At 41.3% G+C, this 18503-nt stretch overlaps 1 protein-coding gene across 1 annotated transcript in view; it reads right to left on the bottom strand.

The window, feature by feature from the left end:
* The window catches only part of LOC109906023 (gamma-aminobutyric acid receptor subunit alpha-2), a 57090-nt gene extending 42809 nt beyond the window's left edge, over positions 1–14281 (bottom strand). Inside the window, exons 1-3 of the mRNA XM_020503665.2 lie at positions 13939–14281; positions 13317–13406; positions 10357–10472 (exon numbers count right to left, since the gene is read on the bottom strand). Of these exons, the coding sequence (XP_020359254.1) occupies positions 10357–10472; positions 13317–13387 (187 nt within the window). The 5' untranslated portion in view covers positions 13388–13406; positions 13939–14281. The remainder of the gene's footprint in view (positions 1–10356; positions 10473–13316; positions 13407–13938) is intronic.
* Positions 14282–18503: the final 4222 nt, after the last annotated feature.

The raw sequence follows: 18503 nt of genomic DNA, 5'->3' as shown, positions 1-18503 counted from the left end.
TTAGGTCAGTTAGGATCACCACTTTAATAGAATAATTTTAAATGTTAGAATAATAGTAGAGTGATTTATTTCAGCTTTTATTTATTTCATCACATTCCCAGTGGGTCAGAAGTTTACATACACTCAATTAGTATTTGGTAGCATTGCCTTTAAATTGTTTAACTTGGGTCAAACCTTTCGGGTAGCCTTCCACAAGCTTTCCACAATAAGTTGGGTGACTTTTGGCCCATTCCTCCTGACAGAGCTGGTGTAACTGAGTCAGGTTTGTAGGCTTCCTTGCTCGCACTCTCTTTTTCAGTTCTGACCACACATTTTCTATGGGATTGAGGTCAGGGCTTTGTGATGGCCACTCCAATACCTTGACTTGGTTGTCCTTATGCCATTTTGCCACAACTTTGGAAGTATTATTTACCTCAAATCTGTAATCCTCCAAGGAGCTAGCCAGAAACTCCAAGAAGCTAGCCTGAAACTAGCCAGAAGCTAATCCAGAAGCTAGTTCAGAAGCTAGTTAGCTTCTTTACTGGCAAATCGTTAGTATTCAGCTAACCACGGTTTGTGGTCATCAGCTATCCTTTAGCTCGAAAATCTATCGCCAGTTCTGTACGGCGCAGCGCGGCTCGGAACGGATCATACCGGACCAATTTTTCTCTCCATGTCCCTGGATTTCGACTGCTCTCTGGACATTCATACCCGGATCTCACAGCTAGCTAGCTGCTATCCGTGTGACTATCGGCCTTCGTCGATTCCGGAGCAAACATCAATTATTCCGGAGCTAGCCAGCTCCGTCAATCACTCCTGAGTTCCATCAATCACTCCTGGGCTGCAGTCACCTATCCGGACCCGTTTTACTGCCTATGCGGAGCCCCACCGGGCCTTCACAACTGGTCTGCCGACGTTATCTACCCCGAAGGAGTTATCCGGCTGGCTCCTCCGTCGCGACGTTACCTGAACGCCCATCTGCTGCCTGCTAACCGTTAGCTGTCTTACCGGCTGCTATCTGAATAGACAATCGGACAATTTATTTATTTTTATTATTATTATGTTTTCTTCTTGGGCCTCTACAACTATATCTATTGTTTTTATTTTTGTTGTTGTTGTGTGAATTGGATTAATCCCCTCTACCACACGGAACCCCACTAATCTACTGACGGAACGCAAGAGGTGGCTAACAACAGACCTCCATCCTATGCTAGCTTGCTACCGATGGCCTGGCTAGCTGTCTAAATCGCCGTGACCCCCAACCAACCTCTCCACTCACTGGACCCTTTTGATCACTCGACTAAGCATGCCTCTCCTTAATGTCAATATGTCTTGTCCATTGCTGTTCTGGTTAGTGTTTATGGGCTTATTTCCCTGTAGAGCCTCTAGTCCTGCTCACTATACCTTATCCAACCTATTAGTTCCACCACCCACACATGCAATGACATTTCCTGGTTTCAATTATGTTTCTAGAGACAATATCTCTCTCTTCATCACTCAATACCTAGGTTTACCTCCACTGTATTCACATACTACCATACCTTTGTCTGTACATTATACCTTGATGCTATTTTATCGCCCCCAGAAACCTCCTTTTACTCTATGTTCTAGACGACCAATTCTCATAGCTTTTAGCCGTACCCTTATTCTACTCCTCCTATGTTCCTCTGGCGATGTAGAGGTGAATCCAGGCCCTGCAGTGCCTAGCTCCACTCCTATTCCCCAGGCGCTCTCTTTTGACGACTTCTGTAACCGTAATAGCCTTGGTTTCATGCATGTTAACATTAGAAGCCTCCTCCCTAAGTTTGTTCTATTCACTGCTTTAGCACACTCTGCCACCCCGGATGTTCTAGCTGTGTCTGAATCCTGGCTTAGGAAGACCACCAAAAATTCCGAAATTTTAATTCCAAACTACAACATTTTCAGACAAGATAGAACTGCCAAAGGGGGCGGTGTTGCAATCTACTGCAAAGATAGCCTGCAGAGTTCTGTCCTACTATCCAGGTCTGTACCCAAACAATTTGAACTTCTACTTTTAAAAATCCACCTCTCTAAAAACAAGTCTCTCACCATTGCCGCCTGCTATAGACCACCCTCTGCCCCCAGCTGTGCTCTGGACACCATATGTGAACTGATTGCCCCCCATCTATCTTCAGAGTTCTTGCTGTTAGGCGACCTAAACTGGAACATGCTTAACACCCCAGCCATCCTACAATCCTAAACTCGATGCCCTCAATCTCACACAAATTATCAATGAACCTACCAGGTACCTCCCCAAAGCCTTAAAAACGGGCACCCTCATAGATATCATCCTAACCAACTTCCCCTCTAAATACACCTCTGCTGTCTTCAACCAAGATCTCAGCGATCACTGCCTCATTGCCTGCATCCGTAATGGGTCAGCGGTCAAACGACCTCCACTCATCACTGTAAAACGCTCCCTGAAACACTTCTGCGAGCAGGCCTTTCTAATCGACCTGGCCGGGGTATCCTGGAAGGATATTGATCTCATCCCATCAGTAGAGGATGCCTGACTGCCCTTAACCAACACAAAAACATCCTATGGCATTCTGCATTAGCATCGAACAGCCCCCGTGATATGCAGCTGTTCAGGGAAGCTAGAAACCATTATACACAGGCAGTTAGAAAAGCCAAGGCTAGCTTTTTCAAGCAGAAATTTGCTTCCTGCAACACTAACTCAAAAAAGTTCTGGGACACTGTAAAGTCCATGGAGAATAAGAACACCTCCTCCCAGCTGCCCACTGCACTGAAGATAGGAAACACTGTCACCACTGATAAATCCACCATAATTGAGAATTTCAATAAGCATTTTTCTATGGCTGGCCATGCTTTCCACCTGGCTACTCCTACCCCGGTCAACAGCACTGCACCCCCAACAGCAACTCGCCCAAGCCTTCCCCATTTCTCCTTCTCCCAAATCCATTCAGCTGATGTTCTGAAAGAGCTGCAAAATCTGGACCCCTACAAATCAGCCGGGCTAGACAATCTGGACCCTTTCTTTCTAAAATTATCTGCCGAAATTGTTGCCACCCCTATTACTAGCCTGTTCAACCTCTCTTTCGTGTCGTCTGAGATTCCCAAAGATTGGAAAGCAGCTGCGGTCATCCCCCTCTTCAAAGGGGGGGACACTCTTGACCCAAACTGCTACAGACCTATGTCTATTCTACCGTGCCTTTCTAAGGTCTTCGAAAGCCAAGTCAACAAACAGATTACCGACCATTTTGAATCTCACCATACCTTCTCTGCTATGCAATCTGGTTTCAGAGCTGGTCATGGGTGCACCTCAGCCACGCTCAAGGTCCTAAATGATATCTTAACCGCCATCGATAAGAAACATTACTGTGCAGCCGTATTCATTGATCTGGCCAAGGCTTTCGACTCTGTCAATCACCACATCCTCATCGGCAGACTCGACAGCCTTGGTTTCTCAAATAATTGCCTCGCCTGGTTCACCAACTACTTCTCTGATAGAGTTCAGTGTGTCAAATCGGAGGGTCTGCTGTCCGGACCTCTGGCAGTCTCTATGGGGGTGCCACAGGGTTCAATTCTTGGACCGACTCTCTTCTCTGTATACATCAATGAGGTCGCTCTTGCTGCTGGTGAGTCTCTGATCCACCTCTACGCAGACGACACCATTCTGTATACTTCCGGCCCTTCTTTGGACACTGTGTTAACAACCCTCCAGGCAAGCTTCAATGCCATACAACTCTCCTTCCGTGGCCTCCAATTGCTCTTAAATACAAGTGAAACTAAATGCATGCTCTTCAACGATCGCTACCTGCACCTACCCGCCTGTCCAACATCACTACTCTGGACGGCTCTGACTTAGAATACGTGGACAACTACAAATACTTAGGTGTCTGGTTAGACTGTAAACTCTCCTTCCAGACCCATATCAAACATCTCCAATCCAAAGTTAAATCTAGAATTGGCTTCCTATTTTGCAACAAAGCATCCTTCACTCATCCTGCCAAACATAACCTTGTAAAACTGACCATCCTTTTTTGCCTTTACCTCCCTTCTCACCTCATTTGCTCACATTGTATATAGACTTGTTTATACTGTATTATTGACTGTATGTTTGTTTTACTCCATGTGTAACTCTGTGTCGTTGTAACTGTCGAACTGCTTTGCTTTATCTTGGCCAGGTCGCAATTGTAAATGAGAACTTGTTCTCAACTTGCCTACCTGGTTAAATAAAGGTAAAATAAAATAAATAAACAGAGATGCAGTGCCTTATGCCACTCGGGTGCCAGGTTTCCTCCAGACGTGACGCTTGGCATTCAGGCCAAAGAGTTCAATATTGGTTTCATCAGACAAGAGAATCCTGTTTCTCATGGCCTGAGAGTCTTTAGGTGCCTTTTGGTAAACTCCAAGCAGGCTGTCATGTGCCTTTTAATGAGGAGTGGCTTCGGTCTGGCCACTCGACCACAAAGGCATGATTGGTGGAGTTCTGCAGAGATGGTTGTCCTTCTGGAAGGTTCTCCCATCTTCACACAGGAACTCTAGATCTCTATCAGAGTGACCATGGGTTCTTGGTCACCTCCCTGACCAAGGCCCTTCTCCCTCGATTGCTCAGTTTGGCTAGCTGGCTGGTCAGCTCTAGGAAGTGTCTTGGTGGTTCCAAACTTCTTCCATTTAAGAATGATGGAGGCCACTGTGTTCTTGGACCTTAAATGCTGCAGAAATGTTCTGGTACCCTTCCACAGATCTGTGCCTCTACACAATCCTGTCTCGGAGCTCTACGGACAATTAATTCGACCTCACGGCCTGGTTTTTGCTCTGACATGCACTGTCAACTGTGGGACCTTATATGGACAGGCGTGCCTGTTGGTCTACAATCAAGTTGTAGAAACATCTCAAGGATGATCAATGAAAAAATGATGCACCTGAGATCCATTTCGAGTCTCATAGGAAAAGGTCTGAATACTTATGTAAATAAGGTATATCTGTTTTACATTTTTTATAAATTTGCAAAGATTCAAAAAAACTGTTTTCACTTTGTCATTATGGGGTATTTATTGTGTGTAAATTGCTGAGGAGTTTATTTTTTATGTAATCAAGTTTAGAATACAGCTGTATTGTAACAAAATGTGGAAAAAGTCAAAGGGTCTGAATACTTTTCGAATGCATATGTGTGGATGAAAACACCTTGCTGTGTGCAGACTCACACTAGATGAATATATACACTAGATATGTAGAAATCTGAAATATGACTCCACTGACAGTGACCCTGATGTAGCCCATTCTAATGCACTGTTTTAATGTGAGACCTTTACAATACAATAATACCATGTTTTAACCTGTGGATAGAGATCCTATAATACATGTTTCTATGGTCAAGCCTACAGTCAATAACACCATAGAACTAAATCATAAAAAAAAAAATAGCAGCCTATTCATTTTCAATGGAAAAGTGAACCAAATCATGAAAAAAATATATACTGTTACGTACAAATAATGCATACTTCATACAAAGGAGCGGAGGCCCTTGAGGACAAATCACTTATTTATTATTTAGAAAAGAATCCAGAAAAAAATGTACTGAGTTACGTACAAATGATGCATACTTAGTACAAAGAAGTGGCTCTTGGGGATAAATCGCTCGTTTTATTATTTAGAAAAGAAACCAGAGTGCATTTGAAGCCTGAGGATGTGAGGCCACTTTATTTATAGTATCAAGTAATGTAGGTTCACTTCTTCAGCTCAGACGGAACAAAGCGAGTGGTCTAGTCAAGTTCCCTTAGCTTGTCATTTATATGCGTTTAGACTTTCGACCGAGCTATCAAATGTCTAACTAAACTTTAGTAAACAAGCAAACTGAACATATGAGTGCAATATTTATAGTTCAATACAAAAAACGTATATACAAAGTGAGATACGGTTCCTTCAATTAACGTGGAACAGGGCTGTGTGAGACAGAGAGGTTAAGAAATACAGCACAGATAAGAGGGGTGACAATCACACCTGGTCTCCCCTTTTTTATATGACGCACAACAACCTTTACAAGGAAGCATGGATATGACCTGCCTGCCAGGCAAACTTTCATATCCTCCAATAGCTAATATACCGTAACTGCTATAAATGACATGAATGGTCTCTCAATACTGTACTGAAAAGGAGGCAAACGCATATTAGTTAGGAGCGTCAGGAAATCAAGAGTTTCCCTAGGTGCACATGTGAGGTGTCGGGGTTGTGTGCGTTTCTGACCCTCGTATGGACCAGTCAGCAGCTACGCCTGGTTAAACAATCAGACTGGAAACACAGAGGATTAAAGGTGCAGGTTTGCAGGTTATTCTGCCGCTTCTGCTGCTGGGTTGTGTAGTTCTCAAATAAAGACGACAACAAAACACGCAATGCAGTTTCTGTTTTAACGATTGGGAATGGAGTTGTTTTGGCTAGGGGTTATGGTACATTTTAAAGACAAACCTGGACACAAAGCAAAGAGAACTCTTGGGGGAAACTCTAGGGGGAAAATGCAATGCACTTTCTAAAAACAAAAGTGAAGACCGACACTATTAATATGCAACACAAAAAATATTCTGTTATTCATCGGAAGTCAAATGCGTCTCTGGCATCTAACATTTGTCGAACAGATGGCAAAACAAATGCAGCATAGGCATCAAATAGTACTTTCTTCATAAGCCATAATTTTGGGTTGCAGAAGTCTGCGGATGATTCAGTACCTCTAGGCATGGAGAATTGTTTTTGTTTTTTTCCATAGAGAAAGTATGTCAGTGCTTCTATACCATACTGCCATCCAGGCAACCCTTCCCCAAGACAAAAACAAAGACTATCACCCATATGGCAGATGCTAGTTTTGAGCTGATGGCCCCCTGAATCTCAACAGATTCTTTGGGAGGCCCGGGCTCTGGGGCCACCTGGAAATGAGACGGGATGGATGGAGCAATGGAGGGAGAGGTGGAGTGGTGGGTGGATGGTGGAGGGAGGAAGAGGCATCTTCTCATGATGGAAGGAGATGCTTTCATAGCCACACAGTGAAGACGCTTAGACAAATAATTGTATGAATCGTAGTAGTACGATCTCACAAAGACACTACACTTCAAGCGAGGACTATTCGACACTATCATACCACTTCTTCTCAGTGCTTCTAAATATCACATTTGATCGAAAAAAGAAAAAAAAGATTTTCTTTCTCCAGGTCAGATGTTACTAATCCATCCCATCATCCTCCATCATTGATTCATGTGCTGTGCTGTGCTGTTTATCATCATCACACCATTATGTCAGTAATACCTTCTGTTACTGGACCTAGACTAGCCAATTAAACTATACTCCAGGAATGTACAATGGAGTTGAGCGGCGACTAGCGTGGGCAAACTGGAGCTCCGATGTCACATAAAATACACATCAGCGCCAACAGAATAGCCCATAATTACACATGTTGTTCAATGTAATTGCGGGCTATTCTTGAGTGCTGAAATCAGTCATTTTATGAGACGCCGGAGCTCAAGTCCACCCACACTAGTCGCCAATCAGCTATATCGTAAATCGTGGTGTTGAGTTTAGTCGGCTAGACCTAGGCACACATTCACCTTCAGCTCAATCTATACTTTCCTCTAGAGGGCAACCTAATCATTAGGCGGAGGTTTATGCTGACCAAGTGTTTATCCTTTATGAGCTTGTTAAAGGCTAGAACACACGCGCACATACTCAGACGCGTGCAAGCGCGCACACACATTGACCCACACGTACGCATGCACACACAGGGTAAAGTGTCAAGGCGGTGAAAGATGACTCCAGTGTCTAGCTAGCCATTAGCCCTATCCGGAGTTCTTTGCAGGCACATGGAAAGAACCAGTGGTGGTGGGGGTCAGCAATGAGATGTCTGACACTGTACATCAAACAATATCCATGATGATGCCTGAGGGCCGGTGTTCAATCGCATAACGCTTCCCTGTCAGAACGCCTTCCCCCTACAGATCTCAGATTGGCAGAGTGAGATTTTGGCACTAAACTGTGACAAATACGCCTCAAATGGTTATCAAAGACGAAAGGAGCAGCATGTTCAACCAATTTAGTTACTATGGATAGATAAGCGATGAAACATGAGCCATTTGTAATTTCATGCACAAATTGTACAAAACATGGGATGTAGCAGTATCACCGCAAGTATTCAGGAGCATGGCAGCAGGTTACTGGTTTCTCAGTTGACATTAGCAATGTCGAAATGTGGACATTACACGTTGTCGTGCCTCTAAAGAGAGAGCCTTCAAACGTCTGGTGAGTCTGAGTGTTCTAAATGCATTACTCAATCAAACAAGTATGTCATAAATGCTTGTTGAAATTCATGTACGTCAGAGTTGGTGTTTTGTGTCTTTTATTCATCTTTTTTGATTTATGTTGGGCATTATGTCCCAGCCGATGTCATGTCTAGTTTAGTGGATCCATGTCTGTGAAATGTTAAGTTGTCTATTTTCGATTGTCTAAAGAAACTACAATCGCCATTCAGATATCATTGCTAAAATTGCAGTGAAAGCTAACGAGATCGAGAGAATAACGAGAACCTGTGTGAACCACACATCCCAGTCCAGGCCACAGCAGACGATGACGTCTGATATTGATGATGGCTGTGTGCTGGGTTGGGTCCAATGTCTAAGTGCACAGGTCAAAGTTTACTGAGGAGGAGGAGGATTGAAAGCAACCAAGGTTATTCCAACAGATACAACTATAAATCAAGGGTTACGACATAATGGGCCAAAACGACGGGCAGGTGATTTGCCCTGTTTGCGCAGGAGAACAGAATTGACAAACACATAATGAAAATGCTATACTGTACAGACTGGATGTCCAACTCAGGCAGACAGAAATGTATCTGTTAAGGACCCAAGAGCAGATTATATATCATAAATCAAAATACTCTCCTCAATTCTCATCAGCTTTTAATTGTTATTACAGCTAATGGTCAAACAAAGTATATTTGACGATAGCACATTCTGTGTAGGTTTACTGTACCACCCATTTATAAATGTGGCTTGCTACACCAACGCAAAACTACTTGTCATTCTGTGCAATACAATTTCCACCCCATTTCCACCCCATAAAGTGCCCCAGTGATTCCCATTTAGTTTATTGGATAATATCCTTGATCTACACCTAGTACTAAAATATAGTTTATGATCTGTTGTCACATTTACAGATTTTAGTTGATGGTTGCTGGGTGTGTAGATAAATACAGAATGTCTTAATGGGTTTGAGCATGGTGCTGACGTCAAAGATTGAGGGTTTGATTCTGTATTCCGGAGCTTTGGATGCCTACCAATACAGGTTTGTAGGATAAGGAACATATAAAGCGTGTCTTCGTGTCTACCGAAGGTTCCTAAATAGACCATCGTGCCACACCACAGAGCGTCACTTGTTTTCCCAGGTGGACTATGTGCTAGTGCAGCAAATAGCCCACTTGATAAGGCGCCAGCCAATATCTTGACACTGTGGATTGAGAGCAGCTGTAATATAACAGGGCAGTTTCCTAATAAAGTGCTAAGGGAACCTTTTCTCTGTGTGGTGGTAGTAGTGGTCTGTAGCTGAACTACCATGTAATAGTGTTATCGTGTACTGCAACAATTACAGTATTCACATGCTGTTGCCTCTGGGGAAGAGCTATTGAAACGTTGTCTCCTGCTGACTAGACAACACTACCTTTACCAAACAGGACTGCGTCCCAAATGACACCCTATTCAATTTATTGTGCACTACTTTTGACCAGGGCCTATAGGGCTCTGGTCAAAAGTAGTGCACTGTGCAGAGAATAGGATGCCATTTGGGACACAGCTTTATACTGAGGATTTGGAATAACAAGCTCACTGATGACCGATATGTTCATGTGGTTTCATGTGCAGCACCATTAAATGTCATGAGAAAATATTGCCTGAACTGCGTTTCGCTGCTCCACACAAATTTAAGCTGCACTCTACACGATTTATGGTTGCACTATCTTTCACATTACAAGACACAAGCAGAAGCATCGCTGGCAGTATTTGTTCTGCATGCTGACTGTGAGGAATATGAAATACTGTGAGGAATACTTCCACTAAGATTCACTAAACCTGACAGGAAAATTAATCAAATGAAGCCAACAAAGTTAAAGTCATCACAATCTGTGATGTGAATTTATACCATGTGTTTCTAAAATGTTTGTCCACAAACTGGAATAGTATTCAGTTTCTGAGGAGGAGTGCTGATCTAGGATCAGGTCACCCCTGTCCATATAATCTGTTCATTATTATGTCAAATATAAAACTGATCCTAGATCAGCACTCATACTCTGAGACCCTTTATGAATACAGGCCTAAGCTTGTTTTGTCATGGAAAATCAAGCCAAGAGAGATTCCTTACCCCCAAGGCCGGGTCGAAGGCGATTATCATAGCCATCTAGAAGTCTGTCGAGGATCCGTGTGAAGAGAGTGATGTTGTTCTTGAAGGCATCTGTTGTAGGATCAGCAATGACTGGCCTTGGAGACAGACAAGAGTGTCAGATTGACAAGACCTTTGCACAGTTATTCCAGAGGGAATGAAAGAGGGAAGATAAAAAAGAGGTAATAGAACACACACACACACACATCTCCCCCTTTCCCAAGCATTCTCCCAGATGACCCATTTCAATGCTAAACATTTGTGTGCCATCTGATCTTGGAGCAAAAACACAATTGAATATAAAAATGTGACCCATTTCTGGAAGCCAGGCATATGATGCACATCAGTAATTTACAAGAGAGGCTTTTATAGGTAATACTTTGCCAAAAAAATGCACTTCGATTATTATTATTTATTTTTTTAAACGTCCTCTGGAACATGTGAGCTTTCATATACGTTTAATAACAAACTTGTACACCATCTGTAAATATGAATAAAAATTTAAAATTACAAGCCTAGTTGGTTTAGCCACGTAAACATGTCAGGAACCTTCCCGCTAGCCATGATTGGCTGAGATAATGGATGGGCTGGACATGCCCAGAGATGAGTTTGGATTGGTCTGCCATGTAGCTGGCTTCTGTTTATAACATGAGCTGCTCAGTGTGTGTAGATAATCCTCGCTACAAAGGCTTTTTTTTTTTAAAGATATAACGTTAACCATGGAAAGCTGCAAAAGTGTTGCTACTGCTCTCAACAACATTGCTACCCTAAATTTTCCTGGCAGTATTGACAAAGATCAGTGGGGAAAAGTTATGACTTTCTGCACTCGGTGTGAACCGGAGTAACTTGACACAATGAAACAAGCATTCATACATGTGTACAGGTAAGTCTAGCTACATTTTCAGACATTACAAGTTTCACCTTTTTTCTGAAAGTTGTTTTCATTGCAAGTTAAAGCATACTGTTAGCTAGCTAGTGAATGTTAGCTTGCTGGCTCGCTAGCTAATGTTACGTGTATGATCAGTGTAGTAATATTATTTGTATCTCAGAAATTGATTTGCATTGATAGTTATAGTCTAATGTTAGCTAGCTAGCTAACATTGAGCCTAGTTGGTTAACTTCAGCTACCTGCAGATTCATACTACAGCGTTTCATGCATGGTGGCTAGCTATGGCAATATGTTTGTACTGTAGCTATGGGTTGGGATTATGGCTAATTGATTAGCTAGCTAGCTACATGTCTAAAACAAATATTCCACTTCGCCAGATGATTAGATGACCCACCAAATTAGCCAGGTGTGTCCAGGGGTGATTACGGCCATCTATTGTATTTCATGAACATGTATACATGTCTAACTAGATGTGGCTGGGGGTGGTTATAGAGTTTATTTCACATGACCCATCAATTTAGACAAGTGTGTCTGGGTAAGCATCATCTAGAAATTATACAATATTTTTTATCTGCACACATTCTATTTTTTTTACATTACTACTATGCAAATATGCACGTAACCATTTCACTGTACTGTTTACACCTTCTGTTTCATGTGCATGTGACAAATAAACATCATTTTATTTGATATACTTTGTGTTTACCAGAACCCCTAATGTGAAAAACAACATGACCTGCACTAAAATAAGATAAGGATATAGGCCAAGGACTAGTTAAAGGGTATTTTACAACTACTTTTTGCTACTACTTTCACCCTTTGTAGCCTTGAGATCTTTGGCTGCTTAATACACGACCTTACTCACTCTGTTTAGCACATGGCCTCACTAAGTCTTAAGAGGATGTGAATGATGCTGAATAGGTGTAGACAAACAAGAGCTCTCCATTAGATGTACCAAAACATTCAAGGCACATTTTGTCAAAAGTGAGTTTACAAGTTTATCAGCTTTCAAAGCAGTTTCCATTGTTCCTCAACTGTAGTGTATGATATACCTTTTTGTAGTTCTGAGTCTCTAATTTTATCCAATGTAAAAATACAAATTTAAAATGTTGCTACTGTACATAAGACCGAATTGAGGTGGTGGGTCACAAATGTCATCGGTTTCATGAATCCAATAAGCAGAAGAGGCGTAATTGAATTAAATGCACATGTTTGATATTGATCATGTATTGGTTAATCAATTGACTGACATTGGTTTCTTGATTGATTTGTGAGCTAATATCAGTCTACAAGCTACATTCGTGAACGCTGTGGACACAGCGAGTCAAGCGCAACGTGTCAAAAATGTTGCAACCATGAGACGTCCTAGTCCATTTGAGAATTACACTACGTGACTACGATATGCTGTCACAAAATGAAGAGCATGTCCCAATATGTGTAGATTACAAGCACGTTTATTTGTAGAGAAACTGTATAGGCTGTAGGCTACTGATGCTGTACAATGGTCATACAATACCAAGGTCCCACTTTACAAAGTGTCCCAGTATGTAGTTACATCGGTACAATTGAGAACTGAGTGATCACATGGAATGTCTTTCCTTGAGCATTGAAATGAAGTGCTATTTGCATATTCGTGACCAAAGCTCTGATGATAAACATATTACAGAGTGTGGCTATAGTGATATGAGCACTTCTCCATGGCATCATGGTGTGAGCACAGCTTTTTCTGACTGAAAATAGTGTCTGTACTTCATCGCCACCCATAGGAACCTAATCCGATAATTTCCCCACTTCATTGATTTCAAAAAGACCCCCAAGTCGACAAAAGCCTGATGTTCACTATCCTAAATACATAGGCGATACCTATAAGGTAGGCTACCAAAGCACGTAGAATCCCGACACTGTGGTGTACAAAACTAAAGGAATACGATTAGGAGAAAATATGAATTCAATTACAAACTCTAGATATAGTGGTACGCTATACGTTCAGTTTTACTTTGTAATGTGACAAAACATACTTGATTAATTTTTATTATTCAAGGTAACGACTTACCTCGTTTGCCAGACGACCGTCAACGAGAGGCAGATGAACAGACATTGAAAAATGTAGTCTCTATTCCTCATAGCTGCATGTAGCCTACACCTACACAGCAGGGAAGACAATAATGAATGGAACCATAATGGATCAAACTGGCGATTATGCGTTTCTTTTTCTAAGTCTATTTGTACGGGAATATATTCAAATAGCCTACACAGAATGAACTCGGAGAATATATACCCAGAAAGGCCTACAGTGTTACTGGGAATACATCATTTGGACCCGCAGAGGAAAAACGTACATGACATTAATATTTACAGAATGTTTTCTAGGGGGACTGCAATTAGTATTGATTGACACATAACATGCCTGTGTTGAATGATCATTAATTTCCACTGCCTAACAGAACATTTAGCGTGGAGTGGTGAACGAGTTCAAAAGCGCAGTGGACGAGTTCAACCACAGATCTGAAATCCCTTGCTTCTGTGCAGAAATGCTTGAGGGATATCCCCACTGAGATAAACTCTACATGATATCTAGGCTAGGCTACTCCTGCCTACTTGTCGGCGGAGACAGACAGGAACTGTATCAAATCATTCTCACCACAAAACGACTTTTCATCAGCGAGGAGACTCACCTGGAATGCAGGGTGTAGCCTAATTGAAGCAATTATCAGCACAGAAATTGAGCCAGATGTGAAAGTTGAACCCAGTGGAACCACTACGGTGTACTGTCAAGATGGAATAAGCGCGCACGAGTATAACAAGAGCGAGCCTTATACATTCAAAGCACCAATAATTACAGTTGTGGCCAATTATGCACTTAATGTCTTTATCCTTTCCTTGATGTCACTGACGTTCAGCGTCTAACATTTTCCCATTCTGTTTCCATTTCAGTTTAGCTGGTGAAAGGGAAGAACACACGCTCCGAGCCGCGACAATATCACTCTCTCTCTCTCTCTCACACACACATACACACACACACACACACACACACACGCTAAACTACATGGTTAAAGACGGGAAAATAACGGGTCCTAAAGATAGTTATTTTGTATCCACTCAATGTTTTAAACAGATGTAACAATTTTTCAATGAACACATGTAATTAGTCGGCTAAAGTTGAGGAATATTTGCTTCTACATTTAAAATGAACATTACCGTAATCTTCATCCAATGGCATAATTCGGTGTCATCCATAATAATACCGGGTTATTGTATACACTGCATGGCATTTAGTTCATTCTTTAGAGCTCTAAGAAAGATTACATCAGTTGTAAACCAGCTGTAACCAGCTGTAACCACTCCAAGAGCAAAACACATAGGAGGAGAAATACCCTATTTCTGAAAGAAAAATGGCACTATCTAGTGAAAGCAAGGAGTTGCAATTTTGATCTTAGTCTATTTGCATTTTCCACATAGCAGATCCATTTTTTTTTTAAGTAGAGAGGAATGTTGATACTTCCAATCCAAGAAGAAGAAGAAAAATGAACATGTTTTGAAGACCACTTCCATCTGTAGGCTTCCTCTACATATTTGCTAATGGAAACGCATAAACTGCCTCATTCCGTCTATATAGGCCTAGTCTACAGTAAAATCCTATTTTTTTGCACATCCTAACCATCAGATACATTGATTATGTCTCCAGTGTCTTATTGAAAACGAAATCATGTGTGGCACAGTGATGTAGGTGGCTTGTGAGTGGATGGGGGAAGTCATTTGAATGGCGAGGAAGGAACACTTGTACGCATGAAGACCAACATAAACACGGTTACAGTGACAAGATGAGAGCGAGATTTAACCAGTTCATAACTCCTTAGCTGAGAGACAGCCCCAAAACATCTTGTTTTAACAGAGAAATAAATGGTTGCCTAAAAGTGTAAGGAATAAACACACCACCTCTCAATCAATAACCTACATGTAAATACATAATAACAACACTCTCACTACATTTACATTCATATTAACCAGCACATGCAATGACTTTAGATTTTTCAGATTTTCACATATTCAAATGTATCTGTGTGCCATACTGCTACCCGGATGTCACCCCTCAACGCAATCTGTGCACACACTCTCCCCCCTCTTTCCCCTCCTCCGTCATTTCTCCCTCCCATCTGCTGAATCTTTCTCCACTCTTTATTCCTTGATGCCGCTAATTCCACCCTTCTTTTTTGCCCTCTCCTTGTTCTCTGTGTCCTCTCACGTCCAGGCCAGCGTGGTGTCAGACACCTTGGTAGCTGACAGACCAAGGTTGTGGGCAGCTGAGGAAAAAATGCAGGTGAACAAACCAGCCATCAAAGGGACCATCCTTCAGACCTAATATTGCTTATTTGGAGAAATGTATTTACAAATTATTAAAGCTATAGTTTGGTTCCAGCTAGTTTGATGGACCGTTAAATGACCGAGGAGCATGTGAAATTTGGTTATTAGTTCCAAGACTAGGTTAAAGCACATTCTTGTAGTACTGGTACTGCGTAAGACCACGATATTACAATAACCGATTTAAAACTTACAACTCCGACCCACCCTTTCATTACAACACAATTTCCCACCAGCATTGAGCTATTACTGCAGCTAATCAGCCTGAGGAGGCTGTCATTCCATGCCAGGGGACGGTTACATATCAGACTTTTATCTCCCTCACCAACTTCAAACATCAGCTATCTGAGCAGCTAACCGATCGCTGCAGCTGTACATAGTCTATTGGTAAATAGCCCACCCTTTTCACCTACCTCATCCCCATACTGTTTTTATTTATTTACTTTTCTGCTCTTCTGCACACCAATATCTCTACCTGTACATGACCATCTGATCATTTATCACTCCAGTGTTAATCTGCAAAATTGTAATTATTTGCCTACCTCCTCATGCCTTTTGCACACATTGTATATAGACCCCCCCTTTGTTTTCTACTGTGTTATTGACTTGTTAATTGTTTACTCCATGTGTAACTCTTTGTTGTATGCTCACACTGCTATGCTTTATCTTGGCCAGGTCGCAGTTGCAAATGAGAACTTGTTCTCAACTAGCCTACCTGGTTAAATAAAGGTGTTCTCAACTAGCCTACCTGGTTAAATAAAGGTGTTCTCAACTAGCCTACCTGGTTAAATAAAGGTGAAAAAAAAAAAAAAAAAAAATACATTGATCCCATTAGTGGACATACCTGGGAGTCTGTGACCAGTCATCAATGGTACGTTCACTCTCATTTTAAGGGGTCTATGCCCACTGTCAAGTCAAACCTGGAATGAACAGGGTACACTAAACTCCATGGCAGAAAGGGAGACCAGTTTGGAAGGAAGAATACAGTTCAATGAGGTCAAGCAAATCTTAGAATTCACAGGAATTTGAAGCACAAAAATATTTTCTCAATTTCTGTGCCATTGGCAAAGAACACTTTATAGCAGCCAGAAAGGGATAATGAGAAAACGTATTATGGCACATCATTTGTATTGCTAGTTGTTGCATCACATTAAGCTTACAGGACTCATGGGTTCATCTTTGGAAAAGATGACCGAGTGACACGGCAAGATGATTAATGTAGCAGAAGGAATCTGGATAGGAACTGAAGGTGTGATTTGCAGGGTTGAGGAATACTTGTCGAAATGTGCACTCCCGCCCCTGAATGATGTTTCACTTGCCGCCAATAACAACAACAACAACCAGTAATGGGGATGACAGCATCCTCTGTTGGAGAAAAATATTACTGTAACTCTCAACATATCATGTCCCATCTTTATAAAGGAACATCTAATTTTACCATCTAAAACTCATAAAATGATCTTTACTCATATTTATCATCTATTGTTCCTCACAGTATAGCTATATCATCTGTGAGGGGAAGATTGCAATATTAACAGTCAAGACATTGACACTATTTCAATGTGTATCCAAAATAGACATGTTATTAAATATTCTAATCTGCTTTCTGAGGTGATATAGGGCATTCATGTGTTTTACGTTATTATAAAATGGCAAGATAAGATACTACGGTAATTGTGTATTTAAACTAGACATGCTGGAATTATTTCAGAAAAACGTATAACGAGGGCAATTAACAGCAAGCGGTGATTTATGAGAACACACAAATCACACACTTAAATCAGCACATTATCATAATTCTGGTCAGCTGATCCTACACATGTTGCTGGAACTGCCAGACCTGTCTCTCGCCAGTTGCCTCGGCAACAAGCTGTGCAGAATACAGATGAAGAGGCTGTCGAGGGTCTGTGACACTGATAAAGATCCCACTGCTTCATGAGAAAAGACAAGCCGTGTTACATCTTCACAGGTAGCAAGGACTCAGGAGGCGAAATTTTTGTGTGTGTGTGTTTGAGTGAAAGACTGAGTGTATGTGTGTGTGTGAGAGAGAGAGTGTGTGTTTGTGAGTGTGTGTGTTTGTTTGTGAGAGAGAGAGTGTGTGTGTTTGTGAGACAGAGAGTGTGTGTGAGACAGAGTGCGAGAGAGGGAGAGAGAGTGTGAGTGTGTGTGTGTGAGAGAGAAATAGAGATATGAAGTGGTCTAATGGGTTCAATGAAGTATGTATAATTGTTTAATTTGTAACAGAATTGGCTTATTAATTCAATGTACTTTGTATATTATTATGATAATGTTACAGGATGTTCTCTAATGTCATACATTAGTTTCTCGCCCTTAGGGTTCTAAAAGGCAGTAAATGTAAAGTACTTAAGTAAAAATACATAAGTACTACTTAAGTAGTTTTTTGAGGTATCTGTACTTTACTTTACTATTTATATTTTTGGCCACTTTTACAACACTACAATCCTAAAGAAAATAATGTACTTTCACTTAATACATTTTCCCTGACACTCAAAAGTACTTGTTACATTTTGACAGGAAAATGGTCACATTCACACACTCATCAACAGAACGTCCCTGGTCATCCCTACTGCCTCTGATCTGGGGGACTCGCTAAACACAAGTGCTTTGTTTTTAAATTATGGTTTGCTTAATATACGGAACATGAAATTATTTATACTTTTGCTTTGGATACTTAAGTACATTTGAGCAATTACATTTACTTAAGTACATTTAAAACCAAATACTTTTAGACTTTTACTCAGACTTTTACTGGGTGACATTCACTTTTACTTGAATCATTTTCAATCAAGGTATCTTTACTTTTACTGAAGTATGACGATTGACTACTTTCCCCACCACTGCTAAAAGGGTAATTCGGCTG

The sequence above is a fragment of the Oncorhynchus kisutch genome, linkage group LG15 (assembly GCF_002021735.2).
Source record: "Oncorhynchus kisutch isolate 150728-3 linkage group LG15, Okis_V2, whole genome shotgun sequence".
Lineage (NCBI taxonomy): Eukaryota > Metazoa > Chordata > Actinopteri > Salmoniformes > Salmonidae > Oncorhynchus > Oncorhynchus kisutch.
The sequence above is the reverse complement of the archived record's forward strand: the minus strand, read 5'-3'. Positions and strand labels throughout refer to the sequence as shown.